General features: G+C 45.1%; 2 protein-coding genes across 2 annotated transcripts in view; one reads left to right on the top strand and one right to left on the bottom strand.

The window, feature by feature from the left end:
- The window catches only part of LOC146182357 (uncharacterized), a 96,384-nt gene extending 95,098 nt beyond the window's left edge, over nt 1–1,286 (top strand). The window contains exons 22-23 of the mRNA XM_084577449.1: nt 130–162; nt 1,100–1,286. Coding sequence (XP_084433575.1) covers nt 130–162; nt 1,100–1,117 — 51 coding nt within the window. The 3' untranslated portion in view covers nt 1,118–1,286. The remainder of the gene's footprint in view (nt 1–129; nt 163–1,099) is intronic.
- LOC146182356 (transmembrane protease serine 9-like) lies at nt 69–25,668 on the bottom strand. Its single transcript, XM_084577448.1, has 10 exons — nt 24,095–25,668; nt 23,282–23,472; nt 17,052–17,379; nt 14,097–14,207; nt 8,660–8,894; nt 6,122–6,245; nt 3,391–3,553; nt 2,366–2,511; nt 1,645–1,843; nt 69–180 (listed from the first exon to the last, which is right to left on the bottom strand). The coding sequence occupies exons 1-9, from the start codon at nt 24,132–24,134 to the stop codon at nt 1,667–1,669; spliced, it is 1,515 nt and encodes a 504-aa protein (XP_084433574.1). The 5' UTR covers nt 24,135–25,668; the 3' UTR covers nt 69–180; nt 1,645–1,666.

The following is a 25,668-nucleotide window of genomic DNA, read 5'->3' as shown; positions in this document are numbered from 1 at the left end:
CTCCGTGCGCGGGGGTGCATGATTTCGGAGGCCATGCCCTGACAGTGCCTCTGCCATTGAGACTCGCATCGAATTTCACTTTTATTCTTTATTTTGCTTCTGACAACGTCGCTTCTTGTGTTTTCCCAGGCAAGAGAGGCGAGAAGACGCTGTCTCCTGGAGGTGAGTTGCTGCTGCGTTCTGTGCAAACGGCGTTGGCGAAATAAAAATTAAAAATGAGACAAATAGAGGAGGTCATTTGCACGAAAGGCATTCCAGGAAGGAAACAAGCACCAAGTAAATCGAGGAAAGCACTAAGAAGTTTTGCAACTGAAAAAAAGAAAAAAAGAAGCTGATCATTTTTAGGACGTTCCCTACCACATCGAGTACCAACTGTTATTTTGGTAAAAAGAATAAGCAATAGGAACAGGGTATAAAAACTGTGCAGAAGGATAACAATGGAGCTTGAGCGATCATAAATACAGCTTCGAGGGTGTTTTCGGGTAGGACAGAATGGACGACTGATCAGTTAGCTTTCGAGGTATAGTTAGGTGAGGCTTTAATCATCACTGAATGTCTTTACTGTTTAATCAGTTGTAGCACCCGTCCCTGCTCCTTAATGGTCATTGCTTTCGAATGCCACGTGCAAGGTCGCGAGTTCAATCACAGCCGCGACGGTTGTATTTCAGATCACGCGGAATGCGATACTTTAGAGCCCGTTAACGGGCAATCAGTGGTGAAAGTTGATTCAATTTTCTTCACTGACTGTGTGCTACAAAGCGGTTTCCTCAGGCTTCCCCGCGAAAAAGAAAATCTATTATTTATTAGTAGCTTGAGATTAATCGTGCACTTTACTGAGGGCGATTTTCGCATTCAAGCAATCTAATATCAGCCAAAAGCCTCGTTCGGCGACAACTGTCTAGGGTAAAATATGCACCCTTGCTCTAATTCAATCACATGGCTCACCTTTGCTCACATGGCAAGTAGCATGAGCGATCAATTCATAAATCTGCCGCACTCTATCAACTACTCAATAAAAACTCCTAACGCCTATACAAGTTTTAAGCTTGATAACCATGGCCTTCATTTTATATTCCATTCTTTTTATTTTCTGTTCCAGGGCATGCAAGAAAATTAGGCCATCGACAACAGAGCTCTACTTTTCGAGCAGTCCGAAGAAAAGACCCACGCCATTGACATGACCACCAACCGCGCTTGTAGTTATACCTTATTGTTTTTTCTGAATGTTTACAAAAATGCGACAGTAGCCAAAGAGGACAAATCACTCAATAAACTCCTGTCCTGTGCGGCTCATTCATAACGGCGTCTGCGAGGAATCATTCATATACTTGCGTATGTGAAGCAGTCGCTCGTGACCTCAAAACAAATTTCCCTCATTTGCACGCGACATAACGAGTAACGCAAAAAATAGGCCAAAGCCACATCCTATAGGCACAGTTCATACCTTGAACTTTCTTGGTGAAAAAATAGGCAAGGCCATAGCTGTTTTACCGCAAACTGCTGGTCGCTTAAGTGCGTCATTTCGTCGCTATCCAATGGTCGGGATAGTTGGTGGCGCTCACATCGCTAAAGGGCACGCTAAGGTTAAGGGGTCGACAGGTGTGCTCCCAAGAAGAGACGCCTGGCCTTCGCGGTGCTTGTTACCTGTTGCTCAGAGTGACGTCAGTCAGGGTGAGCGCGTGGCGTTGTCCGCTATGACGTCACGTATCCACGCGTAGTGTGGTTTCACCTTGGTGTAGATGCCCGGATGACGTGGCTCTCCGCATCGAAGACCACCCGATATGACACCAGCCAGCTGCCACCTCCCTTCCTGCTTGACGACTAGGGGACCGCCGCTATCACCCTGGATAGAATAAACGGCTCGGGCAGCAAAGCTCACGGACACCTCAATCGAGGAGGTCGATTGTGCGTTATCAACGAACATATTACAGACACGGTTATGTGGCTTCAGCAAAAGCAGAGAAAAATGTTATAGAAACGTAAAAATGTTTTCTAGAGTCTTCGTCAAACACCACTGTGGAATTTGGAAGGAGTTGCGTGATGGTGACAATGAAAATGCTTAATTGTTCTGTTTAAGAATTAGGAATTGTTGCGGTCGGGGATCCAACGTAAAGTCCGAGATTTCTTTGCCATCGGGCTACGTGAATGGAAAACTTACCTTTTATTGAATTTAGGTATTTGCGGTACACAGTTCACCTTTCTGAACTGTTCTATGAAAGTAATAAGTATACAGCAATAAAAAAAAAAGGTTAAATATGCTATAATGAGCACGTGCGGATTACATAATACACAATATTAATTTTTTCTTGAAGACGAGATTGGGAACTGACGAAGGAAGCTAGGAGACAAAGGCACATCTACTTACGTGGCATGAGTCACGGCGGCCATCTTCGTACCCGGCGCAGTACATGAGCTGGTTGATGACGCACGTCCCGTTGTAATAGGCGGCGCATTCGTCCAGTGGTAGCACAAGCACGGCAGCCTGCTTCAGGACTGGGCTCATCTCGACCTCTACAGGGCATTGACCGAAGGCCGGGGTTAAGATGGCGAAGAGGGATTTGGTTAGAAGGTTCAAGGCACCGAAATACATCACGGCCTTTTTGCGATCCACGAGATTCAGCACCCTTGAGCATACGTATCGCAAACTGATCTGCGCTTGCAGAGACTGGGACATGCCAAATGACACAAATAAGTCCGCCTTGTTCAAAAACAGTAAGCAGAAGGAACCCGTGTTAGCTCCAGGGCATTGTGAGTTCTGCGGTTTCACGTGAGCGACGATGGAGAGTTCACAACGACTAACCAAAAACACTGCGGTTGACCGGTCGTAAAAGAACACATCATGCAGGCAACTCTGGGCCATGTGATTAAGTCATGCGATAGGGCCTCGGGAGGTATCGGAGTTCCACTCTTAAGTAAGACAGGGTCGCCTGTTACAGCTGCAAATTGGTTCCTAAAGAAGGCAGAACTATGGGAGCTTTTAGGATGTTTCTATGTAAGGGTTAGCAGGCCCGCAGGTGGCCTTTTGTTACTAAACTTTGTGTTCAAAAAATGAGAGTGGAAAGTATTTCGAAAAAAAAAATAAAAACTATGTACCTTTGGATAAGAAACAGATGACCTGAGTATATCGCAAGCGATCCAGCCGGCCCACCATATCGCGTCAATGCTTTTCCGCGCTACAATTATAACTAATTTACCGTAATCAACTTAGTTGTCCAAATTGCGCGTAGAAAGTATGGAGAGAAAGCACTGCACAATATCAAATAATTGCGCGCCTTCAGTTGGCGCTAATGATCGTTGGGGAAAGGAATATGCTATCTGATCAAGTGAAGTGCAATACATGTCTGCAATCCCTTCAACATCACGCATCGAAGCAGAGTTCATAGTTCCTACCACGCGTGGCACCCCAGCCAGTGACGTAACATGTGGTGTTGTCGGCTAGGTCCGGAAGCTCCTGGAGACAGATGGGCTGCACCTGACCGGTCAGCGTCACGGGTGCATTCAGCTTGAGCAGGGCAATGTCATGGTCCTTCCGATTCTCCACTAGCTGCTGCTTCTGGAAGGCCAGAGGAGGAAAAAGCCACTTTGGATGTCACCTTGGCACCTATGAACGATAGCGACGCTTATAGTTTCCGGAGCGAACCGCGCTAAATAAAGACTGTCTATAGCCTTCAAAGCAGCAGTGACAACAAAAATGTATACGTATCTTGCAAGGAAATGCCATGTTTGCATATTAGCTTCCGCATACTCAGCTGAAAAGACTCAAGCGTTGAAAATACGAACAAAAGAAACGCTACGAATGGGACGGAGTGCTACTAACACCTCAGATTTCTACTGAAAGATCAACGGCTTTCATGCAGCGATTGCCCTAACAACAAAAAAGAAACTCTAACATAAAAGTATGCATTATCGCCTGCTTCAGCGCCTATGGGAGTAATAGTAATGTGCATCTTCATTGAAGAGGGTCTGAGAGAGAACGATGGCTACAGACAGTCCGGATAACTGTGCTGTTAACTACATTTATCAGGCGACATGGTATACAAAGAATTGTAGCTCTTTTTAAAGCGTGACTGCTGTGTGAAAACAAATGACCTTAATGTAAAACTGTAGCGCTGAGTCTGTAGCGCTGCGTTCCGGCCAGCTTGTTTTTAATTGTTATTATTAAGACAGACCACTGCATTTGGCAAGGGCGAAACCAAAAGAGAAATTAAGGCCTGACAAAGAATCAGCCTCCCTTCTTTTACCTTCCATGAGCCTAATACTTAGTGCAGAAAAAAAAAATAAAACAACCGGAACAAAAATCTGGATGATTGAATGCGCATCATTTCGTCTTATAATTGACTTGGTAATACCCAGAAATGTGGCTCAACAAACACAAACACAAGCGAAGAGACACAACACACGCGCACATTTCTGGGTATTATGCAGCACCAACTAGCCCCTCAAGCCGTTAATTGACTTGGTTTCGAAGAAAAAGGCATATAATGCCTAAACAGAACATTGTGCCAGAATGATGACGCTTGGTGGGGCTTAGGATACACACACGGTTATGTTTTCTTCTAAGGCTTGCAGCGGTTTGCTTTGTAGAGTACTATCCTCTGTGCGATCTGCACAAAAAGCAGGAGGAGCTGCAAGTTAATTCTTGGGTGCCGTAGTTCAAGCGTATTTTATCGCTAGTATAACTTGCGAGCGCGTGTTATAACCGTGAACCTTCGTATGTCACTTGCGGAAAAAGGCGGTATGGTCGGAATACATTTGACGGTGACGCTCACCGTCTTTCTTTTATGACATTCTACCTATTTATAATTGACGCTATTGAAGAGGCTGTAAAGCGCCTCTGCTAATGTGCATTTTCCATTAGCCGCAGTAATTCATTTCTAAGGGAGTACACCCGCCACGTGATCTTTTTAATGTTTACAAAATTTTATCTTAAAACTTGCGACAGATACGTCGATGGGGTCTGTGCGTGTGGATTGCAAATCAAGGTGTACATTATACCCTTGTTATAGAATAATGATCACACAATTAAATTATGTAATCACCTTTTTTCTACTTTTTTTACTTTATGAGGCAATATTGCATGGCCAAGTTGCAGGAAGTCAGCATCGAACGCGAACATATTTCATGCGTTTTCTCAATTGGTAATGTTGGCCGAAATATTGAATTAAAAAAAAAAAAGAATTTTAAGACCGGTTAAGTTGGCTTTTCCGCGTTTCATATTTCTAAAATGGCGTCGCTGTTCGCGGGGCCATCGCCATAATTATATTAACTTTTTCAAGTATACAGATTGTGCCTTAATTTATTTCGTTCACAAATAGATTGAACAATGCTATTCTATAAACACATAATGCGGGAAAGCCAGCTGAACGTGCCGTCAAATGCCTATTTTTGACGTTCGATTTTTTGAACGATTGTCGATTAAGAAAACTTTACAGTTGCTCTTTGGTGCTGGCAGCTTTCGATTTCACTGTATAATAGTGGCCCTTCAAATAAAACAGCTGACTAGATAATTCCGGCTGAGCGTTAAGCGGCCAATCACCGAGACCAATCACGTAGTACATGACGTCCGCCTTGTTGTAGCCCCCACCGCCTTCTCAGGTCATATTGATGTATAGACGTAGTTTTTAAAATAGAAAACTGTAAACGCTGAAAAAAGCATCCCCTATGTTTTCTATGCTTACTTTTAGAGGTACCGCGCTTCTGCCTAGAAGACAACAACGAAAATGCGAATATACTGATGTGCAATGTAGTGGTTTCTTTAACAAAATACGCAACAACGTCGTACTCATCAAAGTTTATTGACCAGTCTAAATTATCATGAAAAAAAAGGCGCCTAGAGACTGATTTTATATTTCTGTACCTGTTCACAACTTTCACATATTCTTGCGGCGGATGCGGAAAGTGCGAACAACTAACAACGCTTTGTTCGACGCGTCGTGCAAGAGAAGTGATTACATTTGTAGTTGGAAGCAAGAAGAGTTGCAATGTGAGCCGCATGACAAGAGCAAATAAAAATATTGCCCTGCCAAACCTTTTATTTCATTGCAATTTTAAAACATGTACTCTTCTAAAACTATCTGAATGTCAGAAAACTGTTCTTGGTGAAAATGAATTCTACGCTCACCACTTGCATCTGGTAGCCGGGGTGAATGACGATCGAGTCCACGTAGCGCAGTTGCTGTGTAGCTTCGTCCTCGACGAGGTAGTACTTGCCCATGTAAACTATCCAGTCAGACGGCTCGCCCCAGCTGCATACGAGCAAAACACATGATACGGTCCATCGAAATGTAACAAAGGACAGCTTCATCGTGGTTTCCTTTATCTCTGCTACAACTTTCGGAGGGCAGTCGAAGACCTCCTAAAGTATACTGCATTTAAGGCTCCATTAAAACGGGAAAACTTCTCTAGCTTCCTTTAGCACTTCCTGCGCTGTAGACTTCCGAAACAGCAGTAGTGACCTAGGGAACTTTGAGCGCTATGCGAGCAAAGGATTAGCGATGATTTCCATTGGTCGATTGGAACTAGGCGCCCGAATGTAACAGAGCGACCTAAATCCCTACAGAGCGAATCAGCCTAAGGCGACCAGCGCAACTTGAAGAGTGCGCGGCGGAAGCAATGGTGAGCCGGTTCCGGAAGTTGAAGTAGCATCCCTGTCGCCAAAATGTGTTGCGATTGATAAATAGGCGGCAGTGCGGCGTTCTGCAACTTGCTTCCGTACACTTTTAACACTGTAGATGGTTTTACACAGCTATAAACCCCGTTTGAACTAAGCCATACGAATATGCCTGTTTGGACTAGGAGCAGCTTGCCTGACTACAGGGATTCAAGAGTCCCAGTTATTTCGATTCCTATAACAAAGAAGAAATTAACATATTTCCTATCCTATCCTATCCTATCCTATCCTATAACGAAGAAGCTGCCCGAGTAGGTAGCTCCTGCCGACCCGGCCATGTCACGTGGTCTCGCGACGTCACACTACCCGCCGACCTATCAGTGCCCGGCTATGTCACCTTCCAGCTACCACCTGCGTGCTTGTGATTTTCCGCTCACAAGGTCCGATTTTTTGGAGAACGGTGGCTTTAGTTCTGTCAGAATAAAACTTTAATAACTTCTCGCCCAAGCTTGGGGCAGGTTTGTAACGTAAGGTGCAGCATGTTGTCTAGATCTAAATCTAAAGAAAATAACACCATATTCGTGTTGCAGGCAGCCTACAACACGAGTATGGTGTTATGTTCTTTAGATTTAGATCTAGACCAGTTTCGCACAGATGTATAATACCAGTATAGTGTAGTCTGTTTTTCAGAGGAATGGGACCATCCACATTGACAAGGTAAGAACAGGGGAAGCTAAGTTAATAGTAATATCTCAAGCGCTACAAAAATTGTCCGAGATCACTACAGAATCTGCACTGGAGAAATGCGTAAGCCTGAGCGTTGCTGTGTTGTCAGCGAGATGTACATTTCACTAACAACAGCGGGGTTTCGCGTGTCAACGGGGTTTCGTGAGAGACATACTGCGCCTTTCCTTTCCTACAAACCATTTATAGAACGCAGGTGAACTTTGATGCGTTTAAAGGAACGACAAGGGGCGTTCCACTGAGACACGTCCCCTTAGTGGTAAGACGTCCGACTACTGTGCCGGAGTTCCTGGGTTCGATCCCGACCTCGGCGGCTGCGTTTCGATGGAGGCGAAACGAAGAGGCGTCCGTGTGCTGTGTGATGTCAGCGCATGTTAAAGAGCCCTAGGTGGTCAAAATTACTCCGTGGCCCTCTATTACGACTCCCCTTTCTCTCTTTCCTCTTTCGCTCCCACCTTCCTCCCTTCCCTTACGGCACGGTTCAGGTGTCCACAGAGCAAGTGTGACAGTTACTGCGCCTTTCCCTTCCTGTGAACCAATTAATAAACTGAGACACGTGGAATCCAGTGAGACAGTTGACAGGAAACTGAGAAACGAAACTGGAAGTTGGCTGGCGGCAATCTTGGCTCCCAATTACACACTTAATTTGCTCTAAATAATTACCTATCTGACCCAAATCAACCATTTTGTCACTTGCACACATTTCCTTGAACTTCTATCTGATGGTACCACTCTTTTTCCTATATACCACCCCTTTTACACCTCCGAGAAGGTCACGCCCATGCAAAAGCCGCCTACATAGTCATACAGTGTTGACGCATTAATAAAAGCAGTAGGGGATGAACTATAACCGACTGTGCCTAGCTCAGAGCCTGTGTTTCCCGTCTGCTGCCACCTCCAGAAATCATGCCTGCCCGTTGATTCGACATTTCGTAGCCGTTGGATAGGATCGCAAAACAAGTAGGCCCCGCCGGGGTGGTGCAGTGGTAAGACGCCCGACTACTGTGCCGGCGTACCCGAGCTCGAATCCGACCTCGGCAGCTGCGCTTCGATGGAGGCGAAACGAAGAGGCGTCCGTGTGCTGTGCGATGTCAGCGCACGAGATCCCCAGGTGGTCGACATTACTCCGCAGCCCTCCACTACGGCTCCTCTTTCTCTCTTTCCCTCCCACCCTCCTCCCTTCCCTTACGGCGCGGTTGAGGTGTCCACAGAAAACAAGTGAGACAGTTACCACGCCTTTCCCTTCCTATAAATCAATCAAACAAAACAAGTAGGGTGCGAGGAGATGCAATAACTCGCACCCACGTTCGGAAGCAGTGCGCCGCGGAGACGAGCCACTGGCGGGCGATGAGCGTGGCGCCGCACTTGTGCCCATAGACGGGGTCCTCAGCGAGCCGCAGGGACGCCTGCCACGGCCAGCTCTCGGGTTTAGCTCGGCGACCACCGACGATGTACGCATCCTCGTCGCCATGGAAGCGGAAGGGGTCTGTCTGCGGCTGGCCGCACGTTTCCGACGCATCCTGACCGCTTACGTCGAATCCTGGGAGTAAAACAGGGTGTACCATACTTACGAAAGAATCGACAAATGTAATGGCCTCACAGCAAGCTCTCCAGCTAACGGCAGTGACTTATGGTCGCCGCTTCATGCTTAGCGTCATCCAGACGGATGATGACGTCACGACAGCAGACCGATGCCATTGGCTGGAGGACTTCTTTTGAGGTCAGGCATTTGCCTTTGGTTTTAGTGCGTGAACACCTCAACTCTACCTATCTATATTTCCTGGATGCCTGGAACGAGCAACAGGCTTCAGCTGGATTCAGTGGGGAACGGGGACATGATAATGCAACAAACAATGCAAATTTAGCAATGGCTCTGCAGGATATGAATGGCAGTGCATGCATAGTTGCTACAGTGCATTGGGCATGTTTATAAATTGTCATGGCCTGCCCAAAGTTTTACCTTGAAATGAACTTGGCCGAATTTGAGGTTCGATAAGTCTAGTTTGGCTCGGATGAAGATTGGCTTGGCCCATGCCCTAAATGGGTTCGACCATTCTCGACACTCATATACCTTGGTACACGCAGACCCCCAAATTTGAATTTTTTCACTTAGAGAATTGAGTTCACCCAGTTCAAACACACACCGACAAAATAGGTTTGATCATCTCCTAAATTTGGGAGGCTTACCTAAAACTTAGGTCAGAAAGTCCATAAATGTGGATGAACAGTCGCTACTTGGACGCTTTGAACGATACTACGTTGGTTGGCGGAGTCAATCCGTCTCTCATCTTTTGGGGTATCAATATTTAATGTATGTTTAGATTTTCGCCTGCCGAACAAGTGCCACATTTCGATTGTGGCGGCCCGTGAAGTCATATATGTGCTAGTTGTCGAAATAAATTCGGAGCTCAGCGATATATAGCGATTATTCCTCTCTTCTTCCTCGCCTTCCTCCATCCTTTCCCTTACGAAGCTTTTGAAATGTCCATCGAAAAGCAAGTCAATAGTTACCGCACTTTTCTTTTAAAACCATTTTACCTGTTAATGAACTTCGACCACCACTGACGTTTACCTTGTACCGATACATCCGTTACGTGGTCGTAATTCCGCGCTTTGTTTATATTGACATGCGCTCTTTTCAACTGTCTGACGTCGTAACCATGGAGAAATATCAACAAGCTAAAAAAAGGACCGCAAAAGCACAATACTTAGCTCTGATTTACTGACACTGCATTTATACCAGCTGAAAGGGGACGACAAAGTATTTATGTTTATTAACGAACGTATCTGACGACGAGCACTTAAAATGACATTGAAATCACGCGGTACAGAATGCAATTTTTGCTTTTGGGGGGAAACTGCTCTGCGCGTCGGAATCTCTTTGTTTTGATGGGACTTTAAGTCTGTGGAAGAACCTTGTAATCAACTGATGTGTATAATAATCACAATCATAGAAATCAATGTTCCCAGAGCAGTGCGCTTTTGTGCGCGTAGTGTATGCTGGCCTGGAAGAACCCCTTGACTGACTACGCTATCACGATAAATGTGCGTGCCTCCCAGAATTTTGATATATGTGATGATGAGCAGTGTGGAGGTATAACGATCATTATTGTGCAACCCTGTTATTCGATATTTTCATTTATGCGTATATTCCCATGCATTAAATAAAGAAGTGTCGCCATATGTCTGACATCAGTCTCAATGTTCTCGGGTGCAACTCGCATCTCATCGCCATTTTTTTTCAGCGCAATTTATTTTGATTTCTTACAAGTTATAATGATCTTCCGGTCATGTTGCGTCTTTAAATCACAGTTTATCTTTCAAAGTCTTTGTTACGCCCCAACCATGTAAATTGGAGTGACGTCACCACCACTGTACTGTGCTATCGTTTTGGCGTATTTGAATTACCCAAGCGAGGTCATGTGGTTGTGACGTCACGACCACTCTGATCATCGACGTTAGCTCTCAACGTTAAAACACGAGTGTGCATGGAATCCCTACTGAAAAATTAGAAGTTCTACCGGGCAATAACCTCACAAAATCTCATCAAATCGCATAGGCTCTCATACGGTGTACATCATTATCATGAAATATATCGCATAATTTATGATAATGTACAAGAAACTATGAGATCTAATACAATTATATGCGATTTGTATGTGATTTCTTATGCGAATTGAGTGAGATTGTGTGAGAAAACGTCCCGTCATTGCCTGATACAATTTCTTCAGTAGGGATGCCATCGCTGACATGTGCAATCAATGCAAACGCATCCACGTGTGCAGAACACGGGTCGCGTTGCTTCGCATTAAAATCTGTACGAGGGATGATGCAAACCGAAGTGGATGTGGACGCCTTTTTGCTCGGGTCACTACATGCAACTGCAACATGCAATCGTCTTCCCCAATTTCCCTCTACCTCTCCTTTTTCTTCCCTTCACATTTTCCTTACTCTTGGGTACCATGGCCATGGTGACGATTTTGCCAGCCTACCACCCCACCCTCCGCTCATTAAATATCGGTCTCTCTTTTCCCTTTCTGTTTTGTCACCTACTTCTTGTTCTGCCTGGACATTCCTTGCCCCGCGGGGGTGGTGCAGTGGTAAGACGCCCGACTACTGTACCGGAGTACCCGGGTTCGATCCCGACCTCGGCGGCTGCGTTTCGATGGAGGCGAAACGAAGAGGCGTCCGTGTGCTGTGCGATGTCAGCGCACGTTAAAGATCTCCAGGTGGTCGAAATTACTCCGTATCCCTCAACTACGACTCCTCTTTCTCTCTTTCCACTTTCACTCCCACCTCGCCGGGGTGGCGCAGTGGTTACGGCGCTCAACTACTGTTCCCAAGGACACGGGATCGAATCCCGGCCTCGGCGGCCACTTTTCTATGCCGGCGAAAAGCAAGGCGCCCGTGTGCTGTGCGATGTCAGTGCACGCTAAAGAACCCCAGGTGGTCGAAATTTCCGGAGTCCTCCACTACGGCGTCTCTCATAGCTTGAGTCGATTTGGGACGTTAAACCCCAAAAACCAACCAATCAATTTTCACTCCCACCTTCCTCCCTTCCCTTACAGCGCGGTTGAGGTGTCCACAGAAAACAAGTGAGACAGTTACCGCGCCCTTCCCTTCCTATAAATCAATCAGTTTTTCTTGTTCTGCCTGGACATTTCGAACCGGGCCACGAGGTAAGCGTTTCGGTGCAGGTATAGTGAACTAGTATTCTAGTTCACTATAGGTGCAGGTGACACACATCTCAACTTCCCACTGCCCCTCTTCTTTCTCTTCATTTTTTCGCATACGGCGCGGTTGAGATGTCGACCATGTAGTGGAGCAGTTCCGGGCCTTTCATTTCCCAAAAAACGATTTGACTTTTCTTCCTGGACTATAAGTATGATCTCCAGAGGTTTCGAATAAAAGAAAACAATGATATCTATACTATATGTTACGGTGGGTTGCTGTCACATGGTATAAAAATGCACAATGAAAAAGCATCTGATTCCCCTAGATGCCCAGAGCTTAACATGGCCTCACCCAACAATGTTCGCTAGATATAATGGTAGAAACATGTACATAAGCATATACGTCCAAGACAGCGATCTCAGGAGGATATAGTCAAGCCTATTTACGCCGCGAAGCAGCTCTTAATCACAGCAACTACCGGGAGGGGGTGCGGAAAATCCCGCCGGGTTACTGACGGTCGCATTCGCATAAAGAAACATTTCGCGAGCGATAAATGCAATTTATGTAGCTCATACGCGAGATCCGTTTACCTTTCTACAGCACGCTAAGCGAATATGTTATCGCCTATGCAAAGAAATAACACATGCATCAATGCCCGCTTCTGAACTATTTAAAGGTGACTGCCACCGTTTGAATGGTTTAGACGACGTGAGACGTCTTGTAGCCGTCGGTATCTCAGGTGACGGTTTCGAGCTCAATGGGATCGTCATAGCATTACGGTCAGAGAAATAGACACTTCCATGCTACCTCCCAGAGGCATGATAGTGGTTTCAGGGCGAAAGCTCTAAATGCAAAAGACGCGACCTCCGTGTCGCTTGCATCCTTAACTGACCTTGGAAAGCCAGCATAGCAACGTAATCACTTTCTATCGCTAGATCTTTCGGGTGTAACCTTCGCTGAACCACTGTCATTTTACCTTCGAGGCACAAAAGCTTCAAACGGGAAGTGCAAGGGTTCCTTGTGCTCGCTTCCTATCTCACCCTTCCTTATCAAAAGAGTCACCCGAGTAGGCGGCTCCCTTGAACTCTACCATGCGATTTGATCTTGAGACGTGACAAACTCGCCGACCAATAACGTCTGATAGTTTCATGAGAAAAAAATTGGCTAGTTAACGGGTTTAACATCCCAAAGCGACACAGGCTATGAGGGATGCAGTAGTGGAGGGTTCCAGAAATTTCGATCACCTGGGGTTCTTTAAAAAGTGCACTAATATCGTACAGCACACGGGCGCCTTGCTTTTCGCCTTCATCGACAAGCGGCCGCGGCGGCCGGTATTCGATCCTACGTCCTTGGGTTCAATGGTCGAGTGCTCTATACCACTGAGCCACCGCGGCGGGACCCATGAACGAAAGAGAAATGAGCATCGGTGTGCCGTTGCATCTACTGGTCTTTCCGTGCCCGGTCAGGTCACCAGCCAACTCCTATCTCAATCAATCATTCAGACTTTTATTTTCTCCTAATTAGAGGAGACAGTACTTAAAAGCTCGCAAGCTTGACAGAGGTTCCGCCTCATTTTTCAGTTTGGCATTGCATCAGACCAGCGGCAACATCAGCAGTATTAGTTTTTCCCACAAACAAACATTCGATAGACCAAAAAGAAAAAAAAAAACGCTATTCGTTCCAGCACGAAAGATGCTAACAATATACTGTGCAAAAAAGTACGCGAAAGAACCAATACAAATAAAAATGCATGCAGTGTCATCACATAAACCTGTTCTGTAAAACTTTCTGAGTGAAAATATCTGAGTGCTGAAAACGGGGAAACATTGCTTGGTTTAAATTATTTAATAGCACTGGCGGATTAGAGAGATAAAATGTCCGGATTAATATGCTTTAGGTTTCTGTCAGAGGCACGCTCGCGACTTTTTTGGGCTGATCTAGCTTCAAATCGTCGAAGCCGACGACTGCAACTGGCAATGTTTTTGACGTCGGGGTGTTAACACTTTTGCGTTAGAAAGAAAACAAAAAAAAAGCTCAGCGCAACATTGGGCGAACGTACTAAGCTTACCGCAGTGCTCTTCATCCGTGCCATCCCCACAGTCGTCATTTCTATCGCACTTCTTGCCTTCGTCCACGCACTGGGAGTTGCGGCACCTCAGTTCGCCTTCCTGGCACTCTTCTGCACAATTTTGTAAATGTTAAATATCTGTTAAGCCTGATCCCCACCCGTGTAAGTGGCCGTTCCGCTCGCTATGGACAAGAGTCACTGCACTCTAAACATAGATTACCCAATAAGGGAGTAAAAAGGGAGTAATATGTCATCTAGCGCACTCCCTTGTAGGGGTATAATATTCTTCCCAAATCCTGTGGTACATTTACAACACTAAATGTACTAAATAATGTACTTTTGGCAACAGAGGCATATAAGTTCCTCAAATCATATTTATTCCATGTAGTTAGCAATGGCAGGAGGCTTTAATGGTTAGACCAGGTGTTTCGGGGTTATCAATTAGAAGACATTTTATTACAGAAGCAATACTACTCTAGGTTTCAAGCCTTCAGCGTGGCGCAGCGGTAGCCACGTCTTACCCCTGTGACGCTGTGACGTCACACTCCACGTGACACAAAAGCGAGAGATGGGCTCCCAACTCAAGCGGTCGGCGTGGCGCGGTCGGAGCCGCGGCTCAGTTGGCAGGAGCTGCCAACTTGGGTCTCTCGTTTCATATGGGACGGTTATATCAGAATCAGCCTGCTAGGACCCTGGCATTCACGTTACCCCTATAGGCCACTAAGGCACGTTCATACGGCTTGGTTAAAGCGGGACTTTATATGTGGGCTGAGGAAGAAGAAAAAGAGAAGAAGAAGAACGCTCGGTCATCCGCAGCTAATGCTTTCGCTCATTATTTGATTCAGCAGCGTTAAACTCTTGTAATTTTTTAATCTCGGTTAAAACCTTGCTAATTGCTAGAGATTCGAATACTTGTTAGTGAAAATCAACTTATGCTGCCGACCATAGGTATCCCGTATTTTTAACGACGAAAATCAACCCCAGAGCTTGGAGAGAATGATGTGGCCCTACAAGGGAGTGCACCAAAGTACATATAAGCTACCCTTTTTACTCCCTTATTGACGTATTCATGTTAAGAGCGAGCTGTTGCACAGGCGTTGTGTGAAGTGCAAGTACTCATATCGCCCCTTAATCAGCGAGAAAGTCTGAGAGCTATCTATGGGCTACAGTGGCTATGTCCTGGTCAGTGATGCATTTCTTTCCCGCGCATCAGCCGTTCTTATAACATAAATGCGAACTGCAGGACTTCCATACTGCTAACTTGATTTTTACGTGTGTATGACCGCACAAAGAAGGCCTATGGTTGTGTGTACTACACCCCCAATAGTTTGCGCAAGGAGCAAGCGAGGATCTGCAAAGGATGGAGGGATGAGAAATCTGGAGTGCCGAAATGAGTGCACAACCAAAAACGGAGGGTAACTGCAGCAACGAAGGTGGATGCGTGTGTAAGTGCGGAGAAATAAAATCCTTTCGGGCTAGCACTTTGGCGGGGACCAAGCATTGATCGATTGATTGACCGAATGATTGATCGAAATATTGATCAATTAATTGATTGACCGATATATATATCATTCAATCGGCTGATGCTGAATATGCCAAGACCTTAAACTATAGTTGGCACTCTGTACAGTCCCGGCCATAATATTATGGAGCACGCTTCAGAAATAAAATATATTGTCACGCGTAACCTGATAAATATATTGTGAAGTATGTAATACATGTACGTGAATACAGCCTTTGTCAGAAGTTTAGAGCCCAGGAGGTTTGCTTCTAAGCCGTGTATTTTGACTTCTTTAACAATCGTGGAAGTCCTAGCAATTGAAGAGGGTAGGACGAAAAATCTTGCCTTCAGCAAGCTTAGAAAGTAGATCCCCCAGGCTCTATACGTTTGACAAAGGCTGTAGATGCCACTGCTGCACTAGCGTACATGGTACGATTAACCATTGTATTCCCTGAAGGCATGAGAAATTTTCAAACACCAGAAAGGTGCTCCGTAATATTATTGCTGCACCTGTACATATGATTGAAGCACCCTTTGCAACCCCTTATTTGTCCTATTTTCTTTTTTTGCCGAAGGAAAGGGAGTACGCTCGGCACGCCAACGCAGAATGCACCTGGGCACTCTTTAAAGACGCATGGGTGCAAGGGGTGCAATGTTGCTTGAGGGTTTACGCACCCTCTACTACGCTTTGCAAAAGCTTTCATTTGTTCATCAAGTGCTCTTTGAACATTCCTTAAAGTATTCGAGCTTTCAGAATAAAGAATAGTTGCAGGTAACGATACGCGCAGCTGTGACTGCAATTTTCGGTCCAGTATTTTGAAAAATCGCTCAGTTATTTCGCCGAGCTGCTGATTGCCACTGGCTCCAGAGAAGGGCTCCAGAGCGGGCGTATACACGAGAGGAAAAAAGTGTGCTCGGTATGTTCAAGTACAGGGCACGCGGCCGTGGTGTGTAACACATTCCAATCATGTTTGCAGCCTCATTGAGCTCCTCTGATAATTTTCAGAAACGCGTCAGTAGGATTGCTGAAGTTGGTTCTACTTTTCATTCGTTTCTTTCAATATAAAGGGTGCAATGAACACAATGTGGACATCACAAATGGCATTCTACCGTAGAGACAGACAGGCACACCATGGAATAGATATTTGGATATCGTAGTAATACCTGCTGCAACGGTAATTTTAGTGCATATTCATAATCAGACACATGGCCATCAGGTTCCCTCTAAGAGCCCACCTCAAAACTACCACTGTATTTCAATGTAGTCGGTACACGTACAGAAAATTGAGAGTGCTACTACAGCTGTCGTGGCAGCCATCATTTGCACCCATTTTCGGATGGTGATAGGATATGAGCTATATATATATATATATATTGCAATGCGCTCATTCAATCACCTACCAACTCAAAAAATTAGTAAATATAAACCAACAACTCGACCAACTATAACTTACCTCCTACAGGTGCATCGGTCAGGTAATATCGCGCGACGAAACCAAATCCCGGTGTGCCCAGTTTTCCGGAGGTGAATACAAGTGTGGCGGCGGTGTTGGGCGGTAGTGAATAGTCGCGCGGAAGCCATGGTCCGCACCAGCGGGCCAGCGGGGCCGCGGACGCCAGGTCGTCGAGGACCGAGTTCGCGCTCGGTCGCTGCTTCTGCGCTTGTTTCTCCTGCTGAGACCTGGACTGCGGCTTGAATACTCCAGTGTACAAGGCCAGCCGGTCGCGGACGCAGTCCATAGAGTCTTGTAGCGAGAACTCCTCGAAAGCCAAGTTGATCACCTCGTGTGAAAGAGACAGCAGAATAATAGTTATCTGTGTATAAACGCTTCGTAACAGTAGATACAGACGGCTTGCTTTCTGCAACACCCTCAGAAGCGAAGGACGCCACGCGCGAGAGCTGTCGTTAGGCTTTAGGTATAGTTAGGTTTGCTTCACTGTATACGACAGTGACATGACCTGGAAAGTAAGTAGTACCACTGACCGAAGGCCCTCATCGGACACACAAAGGTCATCTCTGTGTCCGCGCATAGAAATAGATTGAAAAACGCCGTTAGGAGAAACGCCACAGAGAAAGGACGACGCGCAGTTCGCTGTATCGAGAGGCGCGGAGAAATTATACAGCGATATACTGCTCGACTTTCATACACTTTTCCAAATGATCTTCAAGGACACAGTTTGGGTGTTCGATATAGCCAATAATTAGAAATATCCACCTTCGATATATCCTGAATCGACTGTAACTCATATAGCATGGACTATATTCCGCTGAGTGGGTATAATGGGTATATGGGACGTATTTCGGCGCCGTATAGCTCTCATCCAATTCCGCTCCATTACCACAAAAATTGCCACAGAGTGTAGAACTCGCTGAGCCTCTTATGCAATGTATTTCACGCCTAAATGTGCTATCGGTGAAGAGCTGAATTTTTAAACTATAAACGCTTTTAGGGCCCGTTGTCGGCGCGCCATCGTAGAGTACACGGCGTCAATCCAAAGGAGAACACGGAGGCGATCCAAAGGCGAACCTCAATGCTAAACGAAGAAAAAGTACTTTAAATTTCAAACTCTTTTATCCTATCTGATTAGATTGTATACACAACGCAGAAGTTTCATTATGAAGGTTACTTACAACAAGCAGCCATTAACCGTTCATTACCGAAAGTACAAGCAAGAGTCCTTATATGATATCGCCTTAAATTTGAGGAGATAGCATATGTTGACTTACGGTTGGTGTGCAAGCTCTACGTTCTAGATAGTGCTGCTGCAGTGCCCTGTTGTTTATCTTTTTGCAGATGGTTCGCAGCTTAACTCCAGGTTATTGACACGCGTCACACTGTCACGATTACAGAGTCCAGTGACCTGCAACATTGAGCCATTTGTGCGAAAGTCGCGCATGGTTTTGTAAAGTGCCGTTATGAAGAAAATAATGCTTTAGCTACAGCTCCAAGATGTTCCAGGATACGTCCGTCTTCGAAAGTCGCACCTATGAACAATACGCTTTATCAGGTAAAAAATTAGCTGACAGGGACCTGCCAGCTTTCCCCTGCCACTTTCTTTTTTTTTTTTTTTTTATGCAGCTAGTTGTATCCACCAAAGCGCAGGCATATTTTGGACTCTGCCTGAAAGTCAAAAGCCCTAAAATTCATACCAAGATGTGCAAAAAGCAAAACGTTTGTCTAGAACCACGGCTTCGTCACCTTCTCATCAGAAACGCTTTCTGCGGTGCCGGCTGCGGAAACGAAAACAAGGCAGCTCGGCGCACGATGTAATGGCTTTTTTTAGTGCGAAAATACTTATAGCATAGCACGGTCGATTTGTATTACGTCGGTTTCCGGATTCCTGTTTCCTTCAACCTAACCCAGTGAAGTACTATGGCTTGCTGTGATGACCATTACTACCATGGCCATGACCAAGGCCAATGCTAATTAAGTGTAATGAATACTAATTAGTCAGCGTGAACAAAATAAAAAATTAAATCTGAGCGTATCTGACAGGCATCTAAGCCTGATTGATCGTGTTGGGCTCCTACCTAAAGGTCTGTATAGGTCACAAGTGCGTTGCTATCTGAACACATATTGTCCGAAATTACAACTTCGTAAGTTATTTACGCTCGCTTAGGCCTAGCTAAGCCTAACAGGCCTAACTAAAGGCTGTTTAGTGTGAAAGCATTTCTAGCTATTGCACGGAAACTTCACTCACTATGACATGCATTTTTTTAGAGTATGGACAAAGCTCTGGGGAGCAGCAACACTACACTTTGCTCTGTCATAGGTCATAACAGACCTTCTGAAGACGCAAGCAGGTGGCAAAGCCGCGACAGCCAGCTAGCCGCAAAGAGACGGATAGCGCTATATTAGTTTGCCCTCCAAGCTAACATCCGCCCTCTCAAACCATTCAGGTGTTAGGGGTCGCGCACGGAGACCGGAGCGGCTCTAAGTAAATCCCCAATAACTTAGTTCATTATACGCAACTCAAAAATTCCGACAGCGCTGTGGAACGTATACCCTGCAGAAATGTGACAGCCTAAGCATTGTTGGTGCACATGGTGCATCACGTTCGCTCTCAATATTACTATCAACTAAATGCACCATCATTATCACTAATTGCAGCGTCATTGTCATCGCTATCAAAAGCGCCGCCTCGAGGACGGGTGGCGCAACAGAGAAGCCTGTTAAATTTCTTCTTTCTCTCTCTTTCTTACTTCTTTGGACTATTTGGCTGAACATTTAGCATAGAATTTTCTCCCACTCCTCAATTTTTCTACCCGTTTCTCCTGGCCTGATCCATAACTTTGTGATCCCCCGATACAAAGGGAAATGGCCCCATCAGCATCATCAGACAAGGAGAATTATGATGTCCGTTTCACGATCCCGTGTGCTATGACAGGTTGCGGCATGCGACCTGGTTAAATCGGACTTGAAGTACTTCCATGCAATCGTCATCATTATTATCATCATCATCATCATCCTGATTATACCCACTGCAGGGCGAAGGCCTCTCCCATATTTCTCCACTTAACCCGGTTCTGTGCGAGCTGCATCCACTTGACCCCTGCGAACTTCTTAATCTCATTCGCCCACCTAACTTTCTGCCTCCCCCTGCTACGCTTTCCTTCTCTTGGAATCCAGTTTGTTACCCTAAGCGACCATCGGTTATCCTCTCTTCGCATTACATGTCCTGCCCATGCTCATTTCTTCTTCTTAATTTCCGCTAGAATGTCGGTAACCTTAGTTATTTCTCTGACCCACTCTGTCCGCTTCCTATCTCTTAATGTTACCCTTACCATTTTTCGTTCCATAGCCCTCTGCGTTGTCCTCAACTTAAGTAGAACTCTCTTGGTTAGCCTCCACGTTTCCATACAATAAAGAAAAAAAAAATCCCAGGCGTGAGCAGATGGTTGAAGTGCTCGGCTGGAGATCCGAGGGATGGAGTTTCGATTCCCGGTGGAGACAGGACTTTTATTTTTTGATGGCGTCATTGTGGCGTGATTTCATTGACAGCTATAGTGACCGAACGAACGAACGCCGACAGTGTGAGCCATTAAGGGCTGTCGCCTTAATAAACTTACTTCTTTGGGGGGCTTAGCTCAAGCGGGCAGTTCGGCGGTTTCAGGAAATCGTTACGAGTTCAGAAAAGCAAAGGGATGTGGAAGGAAATCGCTGCTGTGTACATCTTTCTACTATTCATATAGTTCCCGTTTTCAACCTAAGTAAAAGCCTGCACAAGAATCCGTGACTGTCTCTCGCTGCCAATTTTCCGAAAACAGTCCATATACAGCGTGTTCCGTATTTGTCTTTCCGGGCAGCGAAAAATTGTCCTGAGTGGACTATAGTACTATTTGTGCCCGAACATCGAGCGCAATTAAGGTAGCCTCTGTCCAGAACTTGCCTGCATTTCCCAGAAGTGGCGAAAAAGTTCTGCCGCATCAGGTTGCAGTTTTTCGCCGATTACGGGAAATGTAGGCAAATTCCAATGTTATATTACTAATCGAAAACATGGACCATCAAAAGCTATACCGTGCTTTGTGTTTGAGCACGAAGATCCCAGTGGTGTGCGCAGGAGAAATTTTTACAATCCTGATTAATACGGAACACACATTATAGCAGATGTTTCGGCGAACGTTGAAAGGTTCTAGTGAAAAGGAGTTCGAAATGAAAGAAACAAATGTTTGCAACGGCAAACTCACACGGTAGACCCAGTTTAAAGTTTAATGCGAAATTCTGCCATAGAGAGCTATAAAGCTAGAACTCACTAATTATGTTTTTATTTAACACATTAGGTGGTTAGAGCCAACGACAAGTTTTTGTAGCCGGGAATATAACGATGGCATATCAGGTTTTGAAAGAAAACCTCTCTAAAGCCTAGCAGCGCGAGGCGATCCGGCGATTTCTTTCTCCTTATGAAAAAGAATCTGACCTTATTTATTACATACGAAATACGCTCTAGGCACTAGTGTCTGCAGCGACTACGGCGCCAAATTCGAACTGTCTGCTCTAGTGGGCCGTGTAATGCACTTTAATTCATCCCGTCGCCCTCAAAATTAGCGACTACGCTGTTGACATTTAGTTATTGCTATTTACCTTGCACTAAACTGTGAAGAAAAAAAAAAGAAATGTACATGTTCCGCTTGTATCTCGAACTCAGTGCCGTAGCCACTGCAGCCAATCAGCAACGGGCGTCCTGTCTACACAGGGCGTCCTGCGCGCGTAGTGCGCTAAGTTTCGCGCAGAGAAAAGTGCGGGATTTCTACGTGCTGTAGAAAAGCAGTTTTCCTTTGCTTCAAAAACTGGTATGGCATTGCAGACGTCTTGTCGACGACTTCAAACTCTTCACTGGCATAAAGTCCACAGCCTGAGTCTTTAAGCTGTTGTTAAGCGCCATTAACCGTGACAAGCAACCATGCAATCATAATCCCTTTACTTTGTTTCAGGAATAAAGGGGTTGGGGTACAGTGTGAACATGCACTCGAATGATACTGTGAATTGTGATAGAGTTAAATAGTGAATTTTAGTACCGATGCCAAGCTCAAGCTTAGTGCCCTGCTAGACTTCATGTGTCGGAGTCTGGCGCCCTCAACCTTACCATACCCACCGACTTCGCCTCTAGGCATCGAGTCATCCTTATGAATAAATATTTATGAATGAATGAATGAATGAATGAATGAATGAATGAATGAATGAATGAATGAATGAATGAATGGTCATTCCTCAGGTAGATAAATAAGCAAAAATACAAGCAGGTGAAACTTATACACAGTTTAGCACGACTGCCAAAACGCGGTGCTAGCACAGCCAGTGTGTTGCACATAAAACGAAATTGTATAAGGAAAATGTCAGAGAGAGCACTTACAAGAACCCATGCGAGAAAAATACGCGCGTAGAAAGCTCATTATTATATAAGCGCTACCATATTGTGCCGCACAGGAAACCGAAACTTAATTTCTTACTACGACACACTATATCCACATTATAATTCGAGTGTTGACACTGTACCCCATCCCTTTTATTCTGGAAACAAGGTAATGGGATTATGATTGCATGGTTGCTTGTTTGGTTAATGGCGTTTAACAAACGCTAAACGACTCAGGCTTTGGACCTTTTTGCCACCGCGCCCTTCTCGAGGCCGCCAGGCAAAGTATGATTGACGGGACTGGTTACATGAGCATTCCAAGCAGTAGAGTGTAGAGCTGGTCTCGCCTAGCCTGTGCATCATCTGTGGACACACCTTGACGTCGCCCCCTCCCCAACTACGCTTGAGACAAGCTAGGGGAGGTGGGGACCATACAATGCGTGCATTTCCGAGGGTCTACAAGACACTAGCCCTTCGCGCAGTTATTTTGCAGCAGTTCATCGCATCGATGAAACAAGAGACGTCGTTTCGTGGAAAAGCACGTACAGCGAACTCCTCCCATTTTCGCCTGGCCCCGCCGAAAATTGTGGCCGAGGGAGCTTCGCGCACGCGCACTGGCGTTACTTGAAAAAGGTCCATTTCGACCACCTTCGATCTTTTCACGTGGGCTTTTCGCTTAGTACGCGGGCGCCTAGCGTTTAGCCTACACCCAAATGCGATCGTCGCGGTCGAGATCGAACCCGAGTCGCTGTTGGACGCAACGACGGACGCAATTAAGCTGGAAGGCTACGAGATCAGATACATGCTGTCGCTTCGTTGCCGACTGCCTTACCTTTCCGGGTGGCGTACGCAGCGTCCACACGCAAAATGCGTCCGCGGGATACCTCGCGATGCCATCAAAGTTTGGGCTCACGATGTACGTAGGATCGTTGTCAACTATGTCGGGTCTGAGGGCATCCTTACAAGCCCTGTCCCAATCGGAGATTGCAGGAAGGTTCAAGCTTCGAGTGAAGACCTGGCCAGCTGATGAGTAAAAAGGGGGGCACAAAAGGCAATAACTGTTTCAAAACAGCATCATTTGCCGTGCAGTCATCCCATCCTCTGTGTGTTCCCATTTGGAACAATAAACGCAATCTCGAATTATGTGTGTAAACTGTACGAAAAGCTCACTTCCATTTCACTGCCTTGCTTTAGCAGGTGACACACAAAACTAACTCATATATATATATATATATATATATATATATAAAGCCAACTAAAAGGAAGCATAATGCCAAGGTAAGTAGGTTAGACTCTGAGCATGAAGTCAAAGCCGTGCAGTCGCTACAGCAATCACCAAAAGAAGGCACACAAAAACCAAACTCAATGAAATTAATTTATACATACATACTCACATAGTCACTGTACATAATGACCTCCACATTGTGACTGGAATACCTCAACAGGTATAAAATATCAGAACAAAACAACTACTGTAATACGGCATGAGCACGCTGTGCAGTGATAGCAGTGAAGTCGAAGCATGTTTGCCAAATTTGCATGACATTTTGCACGAGGCTTTCTGAACAACTTTACCTAGTACAATAACATTAATGATTAACGAAGCACAACTACCGAGCAGAAGAAAGAACTATGTAACACCCACCAGAGCACAAAACTGTGACGGCTAATGTGAAGAGTTTCATCGCCCCTAGTGAGGTAGCTTCAATGCACCTCTTGTAAAGGAGAGCATGCTGTTGTCACTCTTATCTTATCAGGTCTGAAATTCATTGTCCAACAGACGTAATGAGACGGGTTTGAATGATAACCAAGATAAGGAACAATGCGTGTATATAATCGGGCCAATTACACGTTTCACGCAACATATACCATGAATATAGCGTCATCAACAGCAACTAAATGCCTTCAGAGGTTTTAGGAAACAATTGCAGTACAGAATCCCTCGTAGGGCTTGCAATAGGGTGGCAGGGGCAAGCGGACTTGTGCAATCTGGTTTCTTTCCATGAGCGCATCTCTTCTGCCTGAGGGAGCTAAAATCTGTATTCAAAGAATAACACTGCAAGTAAATTTCCATACAAAGAAAAAGAAGAATGGGCAAAGTTAGAGAGACTATACCTGACAACAAACACAAAAGGCTAGAAACCTAGATCCTAAATGCATGAATTTCCTCTTTCAGTGCCATCAGTTCAAAGAAAACAGCAAAATTTGATCTGACAGTACAGTACATACTGGATAAATGCAGACCATATAAACCCAATCTGCAGCAAATGCTGGTTAGTAGCCCTAATGACTATGCTGTCCTGTTGCCAAAACAAGCGCACCTAACGACTGCTCCTAGCTCGAAACCTGCAATGGTATTTACCACCAAGCACAATCACAGGCCATGTTTGAACATATAAAGTTAAAAATGGCCATGCCTCCCTAGCACTAATATACCGCATACCAACTACAGCATTACCCAGAAAGATGAGTACTAATGGATCTTTTGAGTGAACAAAAAGATTTGCTAACTTGGTAAACTGTCACACTTCTATCAAAAGTTTATGAACAGGTTGCTTTCTAAAAACAAGATTCCTTTAACTATGAAGTGGAAACGCAGACTAAAACCTTTGAACATCCAGCATTTCGTTGCTTCTGAACCCTACATTTACATATAAGAGTGAGTAGGTGTATTAGGAGACGTAGTATAATGTATAAGTAACATTAGCAAATAAAAATACTTTTCTAATAACTAAAAACATCAAAACAACAGATGAAACCCAGGCACATGCAATAGACACAATAAAGCCAACAAATTTCAAAATCAGTAGGATTAACGTTTCCAGTGAGTACTCTCACAGCAAGACTTCAGCACTTCTGAGAGCTGATAATTCATGTTTACCTTAAGAATCACTTTTGCAAGCATAAGGTAATATGACAACATTGATAAAGGCTGTACTGTATAAGCAGTAAAAGGTTAAAACTGCATATGAGTGCAGCATAGGCCTTTTTTTAGACAAAATAAATTTATACATGGTAGCATAAGAAGAGCACCTGCTCAGTTATTGTAAAAGTTCTGTAATCTACCAGGTGGGGCCAGAAACGAATCCTGCAAGTCATTTTCGTCAATTCTCTAAACAAAATGTTTCGTTTGGTTTATAGGGTTTAACGTCATAAAGCGACTCAAGCTATGAGAGGCACCGTAGTTCCTGCAACTTCGGCCACCTAGGGCTCTTTAAC

This window comes from Amblyomma maculatum, chromosome 8 (genome assembly GCF_055883805.1).
Source record: "Amblyomma maculatum isolate TAMU_Amacu chromosome 8, ASM5588380v1, whole genome shotgun sequence".
NCBI lineage: Eukaryota > Metazoa > Arthropoda > Arachnida > Ixodida > Ixodidae > Amblyomma > Amblyomma maculatum.
The sequence above is the reverse complement of the archived record's forward strand: the minus strand, read 5'-3'. Positions and strand labels throughout refer to the sequence as shown.

What these genes read in the sequence shown, in the direction of transcription:
- LOC146182356 (XM_084577448.1), bottom strand. Translation starts at nt 24,134, where the DNA reads ATGAAACTCTTCACATTAGCCGTCACAGTTTTGTGCTCTG. An exon ending in GCGGCGCACTGCTTCCGAAC is followed by an intron (nt 6,246 to 8,659) that starts GTGGGTGCGAGT and finishes GCTCGTATGCAG; the next exon opens with CTGGGGCGAGCCGTCTGACT. An exon ending in TGGCTGGGGTGCCACGCGTG is followed by an intron (nt 2,512 to 3,390) that starts GTAGGAACTATG and finishes AATGCCCTGTAG; the next exon opens with AGGTCGAGATGAGCCCAGTC.